The sequence below is a fragment of the Cebus imitator genome, unplaced genomic scaffold, assembly GCF_001604975.1.
Source record: "Cebus imitator isolate Cc_AM_T3 unplaced genomic scaffold, Cebus_imitator-1.0 Scaffold403, whole genome shotgun sequence".
Taxonomy (NCBI): domain Eukaryota; kingdom Metazoa; phylum Chordata; class Mammalia; order Primates; family Cebidae; genus Cebus; species Cebus imitator.
In genome coordinates this window covers 1,332,877-1,351,327 of record NW_016107718.1, presented here as the reverse complement: position 1 = coordinate 1,351,327, position 18,451 = coordinate 1,332,877, and the positions used below count along the sequence as shown (strand labels likewise).

The following is an 18,451-nucleotide window of genomic DNA, read 5'->3' as shown; positions in this document are numbered from 1 at the left end:
CTTGCTCTGTGGCTCAGGCTCGAGTATAGTGCAGTGATCATAGCTCACTGTAGCCTCAATCTCCTGGCCTCAAGTGATCCTCCCACCTCAGCCTCCCAAATAGCTGGGACTGCAAGCATATGCCACCAGGTCCAGCTAACTCTCTCTTTTTTTTAGAGATGGGGTCTTACTGTGTTGCCCAGACTGGTCTCAAATTCCTGGCCTAATGTGATCCTCCTACCTCAGGTTCCCAAAGCACTGGGATTATAGGCATGAGTCACCATATCTAGCCTCTTTACTATTTTTGACCAATTTTTGAGTTACTTAACTTCACCCAGCCAGTTCCCACTTCTACAAAAAAGAGATGGGGGGGAGAGAGAGAGAGAGAGAGAGAGAAACAGAGAGAGACTAGGCAATGTTAAGTAAGAAGTTACATATAGTATGGTAAACCCTTACTACGTAGCAGCCATTAGTTTCATTAACTCATGAAAAAGCCAACAAGATTTTGGAAGTCCTAAATTGGCTTCTTCTACCTGGTGGGTGGTTTGAGTGGAATCTGGGACATTTAAAACATGGACTCTGGTAATGGTACATTCTACATATTCTTACCCCAGAAGGTCACTCATCCCTACCTCTGGTCAAGCTGAATTTGTTCATCTTTGACAGAAAAAAGAATAACTATTTCTAAATTTTTAGATTAAAAAAATACAACAATATCCTAAGGATCATTTGTAACACAAGAGAAATTTGGGGGGTTCCTGCCTCTGCTGCTTTTGGTACAGCTGGGAGAGAGAAGAAAAGCATGTTCGAAAAGTAGCTTGATCCTTTTTTTTTTTTTTTTTTTTTTTGAGACGGAGTTTCGCTCTTGTTACCCAGGCTGGAGTGCAATGGTGCGATCTCGGCTCACTGCAACCTCCGCCTCCTGGGTTCAGGCAATTCTCCTGCCTCAGCCTCCTGAGTAGCTGGGATTACAGGCACGCGCCACCATGCCCAGCTAATTTTTTGTAGTTTTAGTAGAGATGGGGTTTCACCATGTTGACCAGGATGGTCTTGATCTCTTGACCTCGTGATCCACCCGCCTTGACCTCCCAAAGTGTTGGGATTACAGGTGTGAGCCACCACACCCGGCCAGCTTGATCCTTTTAAACAAAAAAGAACCGCTGTGATATTACCCTAACCTGTGGTGGGCATCAACAATGAGGGCTGAAAGAAGAGGGGGAGAAAACCAAGGAATGCATTCAGACCTAATGGATTACAGTTTCAGAACTGGAGATGTGGGAGCAGATTCAAGACCTGTCTGTGTAGAGTCTAATGGATCAGGCTGAACTCTCCTCTTCTATGCTCTCCTAACTGTTGCTCCAAAGAGCGTAACAGGAGTAGACCAGTCATCCAAAGTCCATGTCCTGGTTGCACCTGGTAGCATGTAAATCTGCTGATTCATGGGTTGTAACACCTTACTCTTCCTGATATGAGTAGTTAGAGGTATAGGGACAGTGAGAACAAAGCTTTGCACAGACTGGAACGTACTTCTCCCCATACTGGCTGGACAGTTCTGCAGGATGTGTGCCATCCTTAGCACTCAGCTCTGTCAGTTCCACTGGAGGCATATTCCCAATCTTGCACTGCAGTACTAGTCAACAGAGGAAATCAGTGAGGCTGCTGTGAGTCTGTTCTGCCTCTCCAGGGAAAGGGTATTTTATCAAAGCCAACAACATACTAGCCTAGAAGGATGAAAGCACTGAATGAAATCTATCATTTAGCGGGGTGATTACTACACTGAAAGCATCTCATGGTTCAAGGAAGGCAGAATAAGAATGGCTCTTACATAGAGCACTGTCCCATCCGGCTTCACCAGGGTCATTTCTTCATTAGTAGGTAGCGGCCAGCCAGAAGCTTTGCAAATGGGGTTAAATTTACCACTGTTTACTTCTGTATTATCTGGCAAATCCAGTATCCTTGGGGTCATCCTTGGTATGCCTGAAGGAAGAAAACAGCACTGTGAAATCTTACTATTTAACAGAGCCAGCAGCAGTAGTAATAATAAAAATGTCTACTTTCGTAAGTCATGCACTGGGCAAGAATTTTGCAAATACTTTGTTTTGTCATCACATGAGACATTGCAGATGCTATTGTGATCTCCATTTTGTGGATGAGGAGACAGAGGTTCAGGAGCCCAGATTCAGACTCAGATCTTTATAATCCCAGAGTCCACACTCTTCACCAGAAGGATGTGCTCCTCACATGGACCAGGGAGGAACAGTCTCAATATTAAAATGATTATCATGGCCGTATCTCCGCTAGACTTTGCTGTTCAGTCCCCCTCTTTCTTTTTACGTGAATGATTACAAAAACAAAACAAACAAAAAACTAGTTCTTCTTCCACTCAGCAAATAACCCCATGGTATTGCTGATCAACAGCACCGTTCTCAGTTTAGACATATGAGAGATGTCTCATTCACTGGGAATAGCAGATAAATAAGAGGAAAAGGTGAATAAAATTGTTCACCAAAGAAGTACATCAAATAAGTGGAATATAACTCTCCCAAATCAATATCTACTCAACAGCCAAATCAGAACTGTTGCCGCGAATACTGAAAGAAGGAAAGGGGTCTGTGGTGTCAACAAAGGTAATGGTGTCAGGATTTCTTGCCTAATATCTACATAGTAGAGAATGAATAACCCGGAAATATACCAATTTTATTCTAAACCATATGGTCTTAGAAAACCTTGGACCATTTGTAATTGAATGTGAGACATGTATGAAAATTTTCCAACACTCAGTAGGTGACAGAGGTGCCCTCAGAGCAGCAGTAACTGCAGACTGTTCCTTACCAGTGGTGGGAAGAGGCGGGGTCAATAATGACATTTTATACTGATATCTACTTCTCAGGCCTAGAATAAAATGGGTAAATGTGTGAAGGAGAAGGGAAAGAGTGCCAACAATTACAAGGTTATTCCTTGATATATCTGTAAACTTGGGAAGATTATGGAAATATGCCAAATTTTCAGCCTAAGTAGCTACAGGAATAGGAATTGAAAAACATATTTTGACACTTTCAAAGCATTTCTTTCCTTTGTCGTCCCCTTGTATTTTCTGAAGTCGGGTGGAGGTGAAGGTGCAGGTGCTGGCGGTGAAGGAGGATGTGGTGGATGTGCTGGGAATCTGGAAAGGAAGCTACTCTCTGAAAGCCCTAGTGGCACCCTGGTTAACCTGTCTTACATTCTCCCATCAGAATGCACTCCTTTTGCAGAAACAGCAGAAAGGAAGGAGCCAAGTACAAAATTCAAATCCTTAAACTTGTTAGTTGCCCACCTTCAATACAATTTTATAGATGCCCCAAGGCATTTCCTTCCCTTTCTAACCACTCCCTGATTTCTGTTCTGTAGTAAAGTCCAGGCGTAACAGAAGAAAAAAAAGTATAAAGTTTAAGGGCTTTGAGAAAACTTGCTAGCATCCCACTCCCACTCCCAATATTTGTTCTGATTTTTAAAAGTAGCTGGAAAAAGACCATAGCTGTATTATTTTGAGTGTAGATTTCACTGGATATATGTTTATTTCAATGGCATTTATAGTTATATGATTGAAAACGCAATATATATTTATTATTTAAGTTTGAAAATACATATGTCTGCTTCTTTTAATTTTAAAAAGTATATTCCAGGGCTGTGGATAGCAAACGTTTTCTGTAAAGAGAGCAAATATAGTCAGCTTTGCAAGCCATGTTTTCCGCCCTTGCAGTACAAAAGCAGCCGCAGGCAACAGATTATTAGTGAATGGGGGTGGCTGTAATCCAAAAAGTTTTTCTTTATAATAACAGATGGTGAGAAACAAAAAGGAATGAAGTACTGATACATGCTACACCATAGATAAACCTCAAAAAAGGTCTGGCAAATGAAGCTAGTTACAAATGATGATATATTATATCATCCTATTTAGAGCATATAAAATGTCACGGACAGGCAATCTACAGAGACAGAAGATATAGTTGACCCTTGAACAATATGGGCTTGAACTGCATAGGTCCACTGACCTGGATTTTTTTTTTCAATAAATGTATTGGAAAATGTTTTGGAGATTTGAGATAATTTGAAAAAACTCACTGACAAACTGTGTAGCCTAGAAACATCAAAAAAAATTTAAGAAAAAGTTAGGTATGTCATGAAAGCCAAAAATATATATAGATACTAGTCTACATGTTAATTGACTATGTTATGGATAAGACTTCTCGTTAATATAGGCTACTAGTGGTTAAGCCTTTGGGGAGTCAAAAGTTATACGTGGATTTTCTACTGTGAGGAAGGCTAGTACCTCTATCCCCCATGTTGTTCAAGGTCAACTGCAAATTAATGGTTGTCAGAAATTAAGATAATTGGAGAACGGAAGTTTCTGCTAATGGGTACAAGGTTTCTTTCGGTATGATGAATATGTTGTAAAATTAGATTATGGCAATGATTGCACAGCTCTGTAAACATACCAAAAACCATTGAATTGTACATTTTAAAAAAGGTAAACATTTCGATATAAAAACTGTTATCTCTATACCGCTGTTTTTAAAGAGATAGTGGGCTGGATTTAGTCTGTGGGTTAAAGTTTGCTGACTCCTGCTGGAGAGTAATTTCTGAACTAGAATTACATACAATTTCATTTTGAGCATAATCTTTTCTATTTATTTTATTCTTTCTATTGCTTTAAAAATATCCTCTGTTTAAATTCATCCCAAATTGCTCTTTCTCTGCTATGCATATCCAGGGAAAAGGCTGCTCCTAGAAAAAGGAGCAGAAGAGGCAGGCAGAGCTGGCCAGCCATCACTTAAGCTGCTACAGAGAACATATGGTTTCTTCCTAGTGGCAAGAGAAATAAAGGCTACGATTTGGTTCAGTAGAGAAGAATTAAAATGTTGTGCTTTAGAATTTAGGATAAACACCTGTAATCCCAGCACTTTGGGCGGCTGAGGCGGGTGGATCACGAGGTCAAGAGATTGAGATCATCCTGGCCAACATGGTGAAACCCCGTCTCTACTAAAAAGTACAAAAAATTAGCCGGGCGTGGTGGCACGTGCCTGTAGTCCCAGCTACTCGGGAGGCTGAGGCAGGAGAATTGCTTGAAACCAGAAAACAGAAGTTGCAGTGAGTCGGGATCGCGCCACTGCACTCCAGCCTGGCGATAGAGCGAGACTCTGTCTCAAAAAAAAAAAAAAAAAAAGGAAGAAAGAATTTAGGATAAATTATTCTCAACTTCTGGATGGAAAGAAAAGAGGTCTGAGGATCTTGGGATGCTGGCGCAAGCTCAGTTCAGACCTGCTGAATATGGCCTTGACTACAGTGTTACCTTGCTTTACCTTCTCTCTCACACTGGACCCCTTGCCGTCCTGGAGAGCAGAGACATCCTCTGAAGCGATCACACATCTCCCCATTGCTGCAGCTGCACCTAAGCTTACAATCTGGCCCATAAAAACCAGGGTGGCATGCTGTAAACAAAGACATCAAAAAAACAGTATTAATACAGGGGAAGAGAGGAAACTAAGGCTGCAGGTGCCTAGTTTCATTTTTCTCTAAGCCATCAACTTTGCTGATTTATGTAAGGTAGGGTGGAATTTATCTGAATTATCAGGAACTTTAAAAGCTGGGGAGTTCTGCCTCCAAAAAAATTGAATGAGCTCCTATCACGCCAACTTTTTTGTAGATACAACTACATTTAGAAAACAACTTCCTGAAAGCACTGAAGAGTAGGACAGGAAGAAACAAAGACCTGGAAGATTCTGGAGAAGAACTAAAATTTGGAAGTTGGGAAACATGTGTTTCCCATTTTTCAGCTTTTAGCCTAAGTGTTAGGTACAGTTGACACCACGTATGGAAGCTAAGACTCCAAAGAAAACCTGCAGGCTTACTGGCCTGATGAATCAGAGGACAGAGTCAGGAAAACCACAGCCACTAGAAAGAGAGGGGAAAACACAGAAAGAGAGTCAAAAAAGTCCCAGATCTTCGGCTGATCCTTGATCTGTGCATGCTCGGTACAGACTCAAAGCAGCCCAGCTAAAGAGAAAAGAACTAAACTGAGTTTGACCTGATTCCTAATAGTGAGGGAGCGGGTTTGAATCCTACTAAGTTAATTGCCTGCTAAAACAAAACAAAATTAACATTCCTGAAAGATTATATCATATTCCAGAGTCTCCACAATGTAACATTTTCAGTGTCCAAGATACAATCCCAAGAAGAAATGGAGAATTAAGGTCCATTTTTTAAGAAACAAGAAAATCAGCAGAGACCAACTGTGATGAGCCAGATGTTGGAATAAACAAGAATTTTAAAACAACTATAATAACTATGCTCAGTGAGGTAAAAGAAGATATGTTCACAACAAATGAAACAATAAAAAACTTCAGCAGGGAAAGACAGACTATTTTTTAAAGCAAAAAAAGTTCCAAAACTGAAAAACACAACATTTGAAATCAAATATCACTATATATGGACTTAGCAACAGAATGGAGACGACAAAAGAAAAAGCCAATAAACTTGAAGCTACATCAATAACCAATCTGAAGAAGAAAGGTAGGGAAAAGGTTGGAAAAAAATGATTTTATCTCTAGGGGCCCATGAGACAATATCAAAACATCTAACACACGTGTAATTGGAGGTCCAGGAAGGATCAGAGAGAAAGGGTTAGAAAAAAATATTTGAAGAAATAATGGTTTAAATTCCCCCAATTTGTTGAAATTTACACATTCAAGTTTGTTAAGCCCGCAGAAGAATAAATATAAAGAAAACTATGCATTGGCACATCATGGTTAAACCGCTGAAAAGTAGAAATCAAGATAATTTAAAATGTTAGATTTTTAAGCCTGTTTCTTTATAGCAGAGTATTTAAGCTATTCTAATTATGTTTTGGTACTTAAAATAAGCTCCTGGAGGATAGGGTAGAAGCATTACTTTCCCTTGGAGCTCACTAAACCTTCAAAGACAATTGTTAGAATTTGAGATATGGCAAATGGATTCTGTTAACTGGCTATCTTTATTCTGGTCAACTGTAACATTACTAGAAGGCTTCTAACCAAAATTAATGCAAAAGTTTGTGGTTTAGGGCTCTGATGATTTGTTTCCAATTTGTATTTTATTCACCCAGCTAAAATGCAGTCTTTATTTTTAGTATTAATCACAACTAAGTTATCTACAAACTCAATACAATTACTATCAAAATTGCAATGGAAGTTTTCACAGAAATAGAAAAAAAAATTCTAAAATTTATATTGAACCATAGAAGGCCTAGAATAGCCAAAGCAATATTGAGCAAGAAGAACAAAGATAGAGACATCACATTACCTGATTTCAAGATAAAAGCTGTAGTAATAAAAACAGTATGGCATTGGCATAAAAACAGATGTATAGACCAATGGAACAGAACTGACAGCCAAGAAATAAATTTACACATTTAGAGTTAACTGATTCAACAAAGATATGAAAAACGCACAGCAGGGAAAGGTTAATCTCTTCAATAAACGGTCCTGGGAAAACTAGATAACCACAAGCAGAAGAATGGAATTAGAACCCCATCTCATATGATACTCAAAAATCAATACAAAATTGACTAAAGACACAACATAAGACCTGAAATTGTAAAACCACTAGAAGAAAACAGAGGAGAAAAGCTTCTTGATATTGATCTTCTTGATTTTTTGGATATGACTTCAAAAGTACAGACAACAAAAGCAGAAATAGACAAATGTGATTACATCAAACTAACAAGCTTCTGCACAGCAAAGGAAACAATCAACAGAGTGAAGCCACAATGTACGGAACAAGAAAAGAAAATGTATTTCCAGAGTATACACCTGAGAGGTTAACAACCAAAATATGTAAGGAACTCAAACAACTTAATAGCAGAAAAACAACCTGATTAAAAAATGGACAAAGGACCTGAATAGACATCTGTTTTTGTTTTGTTTTGTTTTTTTGAGGCAGAGTTTCCCTCTTGTTGCCCAGGCTAGAGTGCAGTGGCATGACCTTGACTCACCGCAATCTCTGCTTCCCAGATTCAAGCAATTCTCCTGCCTCAGCCTCTTGAGTAGCTGGCATTACAAGCATCCACCACCATGCCCAGCTAATTTTGTATTTTTAGTAGAGACACGGTTTCTCCATGTTGGTCAAACTCCCAACCTCAGGTGATCTGCCCCCGCCCCCTGCCGGTCTCCCAAAGGGCTGTGGGATTACAGGCATGAGCCACTGCACCCAGCCAGCATCTCTTAAAAGAAGACATACAAATGGCCAACAGGTATATGAAAAATACTCAACATCACTAATCATCAGGGAAATGAAAATCAAAACCACAATGAGATATCACATCACACCTGTTATAATGGCAAGGATATAGATAAAAGGGAACCCTTATATGCTATTGGTGGGAATGTAAATTGGTACAGTTATTATGGAAAACAATATGGAAGTTCTTCAAAACACTCAAGATAGAACTACCATATGATCTGGCAATCCCACTTCTGGGTATATATCCAAGAGAAATGAAATCACTATATCTAATGACATATTATTCAGCCTTTGAAAAGAAGGAAATTCTGTCATTTGCAGAAACATGGCTGAACCTGGAGGACATTGTGCTAAGTGAAATAAGCCAGGCATAGACAGACCAATACTGTAAGATCTCTTCTATACATGGAATCTAAAAATGTCAAACTTATAGAAGGAAAGCAGCATAGTGGTTCCCAGGGACTGTGGAGTGGAGGAAATGGGGAGATGCTGGTCAAATGGCAAAAAATTTTAATTATGCATGAATAGTAAGTTTTGGAGTTCTAATATACAACAGGTTGGCTAAACTTAATATTACTATATTGTATACTTGAAATTTGCTGAGAGATCTTAAATGCTGTCACCATACCCACAAACACACAGTAACTGTGTGAGGTGGCGGGTATGTTAAGTAGCTTAATAGCAGTAATAATTTCACAATGTATACATATATCAAAATATCACATTTTGTACCTTAACTACATACAATTTTTACTTAGCAATTAGACCTCGATAAAGCTGGGAAAACAACTTAATCACAACTTCTTACTCAAAGCAGATGGTAGAAAGGTTGAGAACTATTAATAAGCATAAAGGAAATCTGACTACTAAAATCAAGTTTCTATTGTGATGGCAGAAGACCATAAAACATCATGAAGCCTGATTTTTTAGTTTCTAGTACACACTGGCACTTTCTTCCTGGCGGAGGGCTCTGAATGACTGAATGATCATGTATTTGCACAGTGGAATTCCCGTATTCTCTTTATTGTCCCCACTATTTGCTTCAAAAATTTCTATTATTGCTTATTTCCTCAGGTAGAAACCAGCCCTGATAATATACAATCTATTGGTGACTATTCTAAATCCTGGACTATCAGAGGAGACGATAAGTAGTAGTAACGATTAGAAATGTCTCCTTGCTTTCCTACTGCTTTTTGGATGGATTGAACAGGATAATGACTGTTGAAAGGAGTCTGGAAGTATATTAGAACAGTTCTATGCATAAAATCATGGTGATTTTCTTGAGCGAGAAATGGGCTAGGATGAGTTCATGAAATGTCCTCACAAACGTGGGCCCAGAGACACAGTCACTATGAAGCTGTGACATTCATGGTCTAGAGGCTGCCTGCATGCACCCCTCCCTGGGCCCTAGCAAAGTGTTCGCAGTTTGCGTAAGATTTTAATTTTTTTTTTTTTTTAAAAAGAGGGATCTGCCCCTGCCTGGAGTCACCTTTTACCTTAAGAGGCACATTTCCAAGGCCAGATGGGATTCCTCCACTGCTGTGGCTCACTCCATGTTCCAGGGGGCAGACATAGCATTTAGAGGGAACTGAATGAGGTATTGCAGGTGGCAGGAGCTAACTTTTGTGTAACTCTCCTCTTTGTTCTCCTCTTCCAAGCCCCTGGGGTTTGTGCCATTCAGTACAGTTCGCCACTGGCTATGGAACCCTTAAAATATGGCTAGTCCAAATTGAAATGTCAAAGACCTACTATGAAAAAGGGAGTGTAAAATATCTCATTAATACTTTTGCTACTGATTACATGTTGAACTGTTAATATTTTTAACATACTAGGTTACATAATATATAAAAATTATTTCACCTATTCTTCTTCACCATTTTAATGTGGACACTAGAAAATTTTAAATTCTACATGCGAATGGCTTATATTTCTACTGAACGGCTCTGCCCTGGAGCATGGTTATCAAGTTGCTGGGACCCTATCAAAGCTACTTTTAGTGCTGGATATGGGAAAAGCTGACTTTGTGAGATAAACACTGAAGAGCCTTTGAGCTCTGGCTAATTCACAACATTCATATACATTAGGGAGGTTCTGTCATATTTGTGTACAGGTTCATGTTGAGCTACTGTGTGACAGTAGATGTGAAACACATACTGAAAAGTAGATGTCAGATGCATTCCATCAAGCCCAGTCAAACAGGAAAGCATACTTTAGAAAGGGCAGAGGGACTCTGAGTAGGTGTGGTTAGTACTGCTTGCATAAGGTCCACTGCAGGTAAGATTTTAACTTCTTCGATTTTTGAGCCCCTAAATCCTGTTTGGATCTAACCTAAAAGCTCTGATTTTGATTTCCTTTTTTTTTTTTCAAGGTCTCACTCTGTTGCCCAGGCCGGAGTGCAGTGGTGCAATCATAGCTCACTGCAGCTTCAAACTCCTGGGCTCAAGGGATCCTCCTGCCTCAGCCTCCTGAGTAGCTGGGACAATAGGCATGCACTACCACACCCGGCTAAAGCTGTGATTTTATGATTCACTGGAAAAAACAAGTTTTCTATGGTCTTCCTACTCAAAGCGTGGTCTGAAAACCGACATCAAAACTGCTTGGGAGCCTGTTAGAAATGCAGAACCTGGGGCCCCAGTCCATACCTACCAAACCAGAATCCATGCTTTAGTGAGATCCCCTAGGTGATAGTTATGAGAAGTACTTTCTATGCAGTCCAAATTTTTTATGGTGAAAGTATAATTTACATTAGATGAAAACATCTATGATTCAAAATCCTGTCGTCCAGTAGTGGGTAGCTGACTAAGCAATCCAGGTATAACCTATATTTTGATTTCCAGCAAACTGGATCTCCTTTGCATACCTGCTAGGACGTTTTCTGTACAAAGGTGTGATTAATGCATACCTTCATTGCACTGCAGACCCTTCCAGCCTGTGGCACAGGAACACCCATAGGGGTCAGGGAGACAGATCACATAAGACTTGCATCCATCTTGTCCACTGCACCTTTCGTTACAAGTTCTGCCAAATGTGTGCAGTTCACAAGCTTTCGGGAGGAAAAGAAACGATTCAGAGTCAAATATGAAACTCTTTGAAATGCATAATTCTTCGGATTCGTTTCTCCTAGTTTAGTGAATAAGGGAAATAGTCAAAGCTCAGCTGTGGCGTGGGTAGGATGAGCACACCCTGCTGGCCCATTTTACTGATAATGAAACTGCCCCACAGAGAGGACATCAGGGACATCACTCACAAGCATGCTGGTTTGTGCACTGTGCAAACCAAGGGGGTGGCATTCACATTGTAAATATCATAGATCTGTATATTTATTATAACTTTCCAATGGTTGGTAATAAAGAACCTTTAGGAAAAGGCACCTTTTTTCTCATTTACACACAGGTACCATCTGGACTAACAGAGGCCATTTAGCTTCCATTCCCATCTGTGTCCAGATCTAAAATTCTAGATCAAGAAATGATGGCTTTTTAAATCCACAGCTTACTTACCAAGTACTCTTGGCTTACCCTTCTCACATGTCCTTCCCATAAACCCAGGAGGGCAAATGCATTCTCCAGTATCTTCGTGGCAGACACCATTGTTCATACAAGCAGTACAGCGACGGTTACATTCAGGTCCCCACTTCTGAGCTTCACATCCTTTTGTTAAGGAAAACAAGGCTGTGGTGAGTAGAGACATTCACTCAACAAATCTTTATTGAGCACCTAGTATGTGTCAGTCACTTCAGTGGACACCAGTGGAAACTGGTGAATGAACATAAAATACACGCTCTGCTCTCTAAAAGCTAATGGTCTAATATGGGAGAGAGATATTAAACAGAAAATTGTGATAGAAACAAAGATAAAAAGTACCTAACTCTGGGGGATAAGAGAGGGCATGAAGGAAGGCTTCCCAGAGGATGTGGTATGCAGGCTGAATCTGCAGGACAACCTAAGCAGCAAAGAAGATAAGGCTGGAGAGTGTGTTCCAGGCAAAGGCAAGGCATAGGAAGAGACCATGGCATGTCCAGGGAGTTGCAGGCATGGTTATAGGCTGGAGCCGTAATTTTCAAGGCGTGGTCTCTGACCAGTAGCAACCTCATCCTCTGGGAATCTGTTAGAAGTGCAAATCCCAGACCCCACCCAACCACCCAGCCACAACCTACGGAATGAGAAATTCTTGAAGGGGCCTAGTAAACTGTGCTTAACAAGCCCTCCAGGTGACTTGGACATATGCTAGAGTTGGAGAACCTCTGGCCTGGAGTATGTGGAGGAGGGATAAGGCAGAAAAGAGAACTAGTAGCCTCCACCTATTTTTCAGCTGGAAAACCATATAAGAAGTGAAACAAGATAGGCAAAACCTGAAGTACAAGGACAGTAAAATCCTTCTAGATTCACATTTCTTGGCCACTTCTAACACTTGGTGATTTTTGATTGTCAATTAGGTCCTAGGATAGCTTCTAATATAAGGAACACCCAGGAGGGTTGGAATGACCCTTCGTGGTCAGGTCAGGAATTCAGTTTCATTTCTCATCCGAAGGGAACTAGTGTCTTTGTCCTGTTAGTCTCATGGTGGTAAGCTTGGGCCTGGGCCTACAGCTGATGTAACATTATAATTTCTTTGGCAAGAACTCCTGGTTATCAGTATTTTCTCTACAGTCATCAAGAAGACTGCCAACACACATAATTTCTTACAGTCTTCCACTTAATAAATAAAGGTACAAAATGTCTAAAAGCTAATATTTATATTCTTCAATATGTAGAGGGAAAGAGGTTTTGAACGATTAGTGATTTCTTCAGAGCCAGACCGCAGGTTATTTGTACATGTTGAAAACAATGGTGGCAGACAATGTAGATGAAAATGAGTTCCCTGTGACATTAAACTGTACCTCGTCCTGTACTTACCTACAGACCTACTTCTCATCCCAGGAAGAAAGAAAAAATAAAGCTTTAGGGAATAATAGGGGTGATTTCTTGGGGATGGAGAGGTCAGGAAGAGTCTGCTGATAAGCAACAAGTATGCAATTAGGCATCTATTTTCTTCAAAGGCTTTGTGATTCTGTATTTTATGAAACTCTATTTCATGGCATACAGAGAAAAATTCTACATTATGAAAATCTTGCCAGAGAACAAATCTATACAGAAAAGAAAATCCTATAAAGATTGTGATTTTTTATAAAAAATCTTTAAGCACTGAGTGTTTCTAGGTTTCAATTCATCCTGGAGAGATGGTAATATGGTTTGGCTGTGTCCCCACCCAAATCTTATCTCCAACTGTAATCCCCACATCTTGAGGGAGGGACCTAACGGGAGGTGACTGGATCATGGGGGGTGATTTCCCCAGGCTGTTCTCCTGATAGTGAGTGAATCTGCATGACGGCTAATGGTTTTAAAGTGTGGCATTTCCTGCTTTGCATGCACAGGCTCACTCTCTCTCCTGCCACCTTGTGAACAAAGTACTTGCTTCTCCTTCGCCTTCTGCCATGAATGTAAATTTTCTGAGGCCTCCCTAGCCATGCAGAACCGAGTCAATTAAACGTAACTGAGTCAATTAAACCTCTTTTCTTTATAAATCACCCAGTCTCGGGTACTTCTTTATAGCAGTATGAATATTGACTAATACAGGCACCCTACAGTTAAGAGAAATGGACATGTGCCTTCACCTGTATCCCATTTCTTCATAAATATAAAAGAACTCATACTGGGGAGAAATATTCTTAAATGGGATGGCTGTGATCCAACTTAAACTTTCTTAGAATGATTTTAGATATTAGCTGTGCTCCTCGAATTGTTTCATTAAAATACCCCTAACCACAAAGCAGAATGAACACATACTCCTAGCACACTGAAAACAGACAGCTTGGATATCAAAATATGTTTGAAATCTTTTGCTTTATCTTAAAGCTCAGTCGAATTTTACATTCTAGTCTATACTAGTCATGTTTGTTTTGATACTAATTTTTTTTAAAGCCTTAAGCCTTTTACCACTGTGTTGTGATGTAAGAACTATATATTTTACATATAGTCTCTTAATATATCAATAGTCTCATCCCTGTTTCCTGGCACAGAGTTCCTAAAACCCCTAGAATCTCTGGAGTGATGAGAGTACCTTTTGTATGCCATTGAGCGGACTGGTGGCTGGCGGCCCCGAGACAGCTTCAGGATGAGAGCTAGTCACCAGAAATACCAAGGCATGATTACAGAGTTGTGATACTCAGCCTATCCCCCCTATCTCTAGGGAGGGGCTAAAGATTGAACATTAAATTGATCAATGGCCAGTGATTTAATCAATTATGCCTACCTAATGAATATTCCACAAAAACCCAAAAGGACAGGATTCAGAGAGCATCATGATCACTGAACACATGGAGGTTCCTGGAGGGTGATGTACCTAGAGAGCCCATGTACCCACTCCCCATATCTTGCCCTGTGCATCTCTTCCACCTGGCTGCTCACCTTAATATTTGTAATATTCCCTATAATAAGATAGTAAATGTGTTTCTCTGAGTTCTGTGAGCCCTTCTAGCAAATTAACCCAACCCAAGAGGGAGTCTCACCACCGATCAATGATATACGGTCAGTCAGAGACACAGGTTGCAATCTGGGGCTCACAACTGGCATCTAAAGTGGGCGTAGTCTAATAGGACTGAACATGTAACTTGTAGGGTCTGATACTATTTCCCAGTAGAGTCAGAATTGAGTAACTATAGGATACCCAATTGACGTCTGCTAGAGAACTAGAGAGGGTGCAAGGAAAAATCCCTACACATCTGGTGTTCAGTGAGAACCGAGATTAGGAAAAACACTTTGATTTTCCTATCTCAAACAACTACATATCAACATATATAGGTGTCTGACACCCCTAAAAGATGTATGCCATTTACCCTCTGAGTACACCTAGTACATGGTGTTATATCAGAACCCAAAGAAACTATCTAAATAAAATAAATGCAAATTGCTTCCTTGCCATTCAGACTCTCCTGAGTAGTAGAATAAAAGAGGATATCACCTGCTTCTTCCAAGTCACAGAAACTTCATGTAAAAGTAACTGTGAAGCAAGCTATTAGAAGCTGAATATTGGCCAGGCGTGGCGGCTCATGCCTGTAATCCCAGCACTTTGGGAGGCCAAGGCGGGCAGATCACGAGGTGAGGAGTGTGAGACCATCCTGGCCAACATGGTGAAACCCCATCTCTACTAAAAATACAAAAATTAGCCGGGCATGGTGGTGGGTGCCTGTAATCTCAGCTACTTGGGAGGCTGAGGCAGGAGAATTGGTTGAACCCAGGAGGTGGAGGTTGTAGTGAGCCGAGACCACATCATTGCACTCCAGCCTGGGCAACAGATCGAGACTCGGTCTCAAAAAAAAAAAAAAAAAAAAGAAGAAGAAGTTGAATATTGCAGTTTTGCTATCATCGTAAATTATATATTTTTTTAAGATTCATCTTACAAAAAGGCTGCTCTGACATTTAATAGAAGTCAAGCACAGTAGTTATCTAGAAGGAAACAGGTCCTGGGTACATGGAAAGATTCCTCTCAACTCAAGCTCAAATAGTCCTGCCTATAAAACACCCTGCTATATTTTATGCCCATAGAGGTGGCTAAGCATGGAGTATAAACTAGATGAACCACACTTTTCATAATTCTATTGTCATTTTTCAATGTTTATTTAGCTAATTATAGATGTACCTACTCTGATTGGGAGTGACCCAAGGGACAGGGATTTATTTTATGATCCTGTATTCTCAACACCAACACAATTCTTGGCACAGGGTTATGAGCAACATATTTTGTTAAATGAATGAGGGAATATAATGCAAAGCAAATTAATTAGAGATGGCAATCACTGGAGGAATGACAGAGAAGCCCAGGTATTTAGACCTGAAGACTTAAATATTTAGTATTATAAATACCTGATATAGCTGGGGAAAATTCAGGACAAATCATTTTCTTTCTATTCATCAAGTTCCTATAAAAATTATAGGATGTAATGTTGATATTTATGCCCCATTTCAATAGTTATAATGGGGAAAAAAAGTTTTTACTAGTTCTAACTCTTACGTTTTTCAAAACTGAAAATAAAAATCACATTTAAGAGTTAAATGACCTGGGACGTGTGGGATTTACAGGAGGCAAGGTTTAATCACATGTCAGTCTAACCCAAGAGGTCCAGCTCATCCCCCTAGAGCAGACACCTTTCAGTGAGACTGCTTTACTCATCGCGGTCTCCCTTTTTATATGGACGATCATGCTGTACAAATGGGAGTTTCTAGTGCCTTTAACTTGCAGTATGTGGCTCCATCCTTGTCTGTAGCTCACTGGTCTAGGCTGATAGACATCTAATACATGTTAGGCCAATCTAATTCTTTAGCCTGGAAATTCAAAATTTGGAAGCAAAAGAAACATTGCTGAAGCTGAGTCATCGTAAAAGCAGCATCTTAGAGAGAAAGCCCATTCCTCTACCTCCCCATACCCATCGCCACTGAGCCTCAGCTCTTCCTTGAAGTTTATCTTTTCTGGAACTTGCTTTGCAGTGTTTTTTTGAGACAGGGCCTTGCTCTTTTGCCCAGGCTGGCCCACTTCAGCCTTGACCTCCCGAACTTGAGCTAACCTCCCACCGCAACGTGCCAAATAGCTGGAACTACAGGTGTGCATCACCATGCCTGGCTAATTTTAGTATTTTCTGTAGAGATGGGTTTTTGTCCTGTTGCCCAAGCTGGTATTAAACTCTTGATCTCAAAGGGCCTCTCAAAGTGCTGAGATTACAGGCATGAGCCACCGCATCCGGTCACTTTCCAGCTTTCCCATCAATTTATTAGGAGTCCTTAGTGTCCCCCTCTGATACGGTTTGGCTATGTCTCCACCCAAATCTCATCTTGAATTGTAGTTCCTGTAATCCCCACATGTTGTGGGAGGAAGCCAGTAGCAGATAATTTAATCATGCTGTTCCCGTGATAGTGAGTGAGTTCTCATGAGATCTGGTGGTTTTATACAGTTCTTCCCCCCTCCTTCACTCTCATCCTTCTCTCTCCTGCTGCCATGTGAAGAAGGATGTGTTTGCTTCCTCTTCTGCCATGATTGTAAGCTGCCTGATGCCTCCCCAGGGTATTGAACTGTAAATCAATTAAACCTCTTCCCTTTATAAATCAGCCAGTCTCAAGTACATCTTAATAAAGAGCAAGTGAAATTAGAAATGATTTGCCCTGAAAAAAAGAAAATGATTTGTCCTGAATTTTCCCCAGCTACATCAAGTATTTGTAATATTAAATATTTAAGTCTTCAGATCTAAATACCTGGGCTTTTCTGTCATTACTCTAATGATTGGTATCTCTAATTCATTTGCTTTGCAGCATGAGAACAGACTAATACAACCTCCAACCAGTCCCTCGTTTTTGCTTAAGAAGCCATGGTTCGTTTCTGTTACTCACAACTAAAAATCCTAACAATCTAACAACTACACCATCACAAATGGTGGCCTCTCAATCACTTACTCCGGACTATCAGCCTGGTGAAGGACGAGGTGAAGAGATTTCCTCCTATATACCTGGCCGAGTATACTCCAGCATCCTGGGGCTGAGCATAAGGCAGGTTTATTTCTAGAATATCAGGTATTTCATGCCGGGGGACCGAATGGATGAAGGAACCTAGTAAGAAGGAAGAGTGAAGAACAATAGGTCACACTGAAACATTCCTTTTTCCTTGTCTGGTTTTTCCACTTAATCAGCTTTCCCTGACTTGGTAAAGAAAATGTGCTCTCACATATTGGAGGTGGGAGAAGAATGAAAAGGCTGAACTATTTAGTACTCTCCCAGTAGTCAAGAAAGTCATAGTGATAGAGCAGATAGGTTAGTCTGTGGGATCTACCACCAAACCCATGAAGATGGGGGCAGTATAAGTTCTTATATTCTGCAGGGAGAGGTGAACATAGTTGGCAGGCAAAGTTAGGTGAAAAATGACAGGTAACCCCATCAACTAACCAATTAACTAGGAGATACCCATAATCCCTAGTCCAATCTGGAAGTCTTATCCACTCACAGATTTCAGAATGGTCCCCATCAATATTCCAGCTGGATCAGGCAACTGCCAGCAGGCGGTACCAAGCCATAGCTGGGACCTAGACACATCTGGGTTACACAGTTGGACTGCCAGAACTGCTAACAACTGGCTTCCCGTGTTTACTGTGGTAATTTCCTAAACCCTGCCATCAACAATGTCACAATCAAAGAAA

At 40.4% G+C, this 18,451-nt stretch overlaps 1 protein-coding gene across 1 annotated transcript in view; it reads right to left on the bottom strand.

Moving 5' to 3' along the window:
• TEK (TEK receptor tyrosine kinase) overlaps positions 1-18,451 on the bottom strand; it is a 70,438-nt gene that overhangs the window by 39,155 nt on the left and 12,832 nt on the right. Inside the window, 5 exon segments of the mRNA XM_037731485.1 lie at positions 1,805-1,956; positions 5,319-5,447; positions 11,138-11,278; positions 11,754-11,885; positions 17,715-17,867. Coding sequence (XP_037587413.1) covers positions 1,805-1,956; positions 5,319-5,447; positions 11,138-11,278; positions 11,754-11,885; positions 17,715-17,867 — 707 coding nt within the window.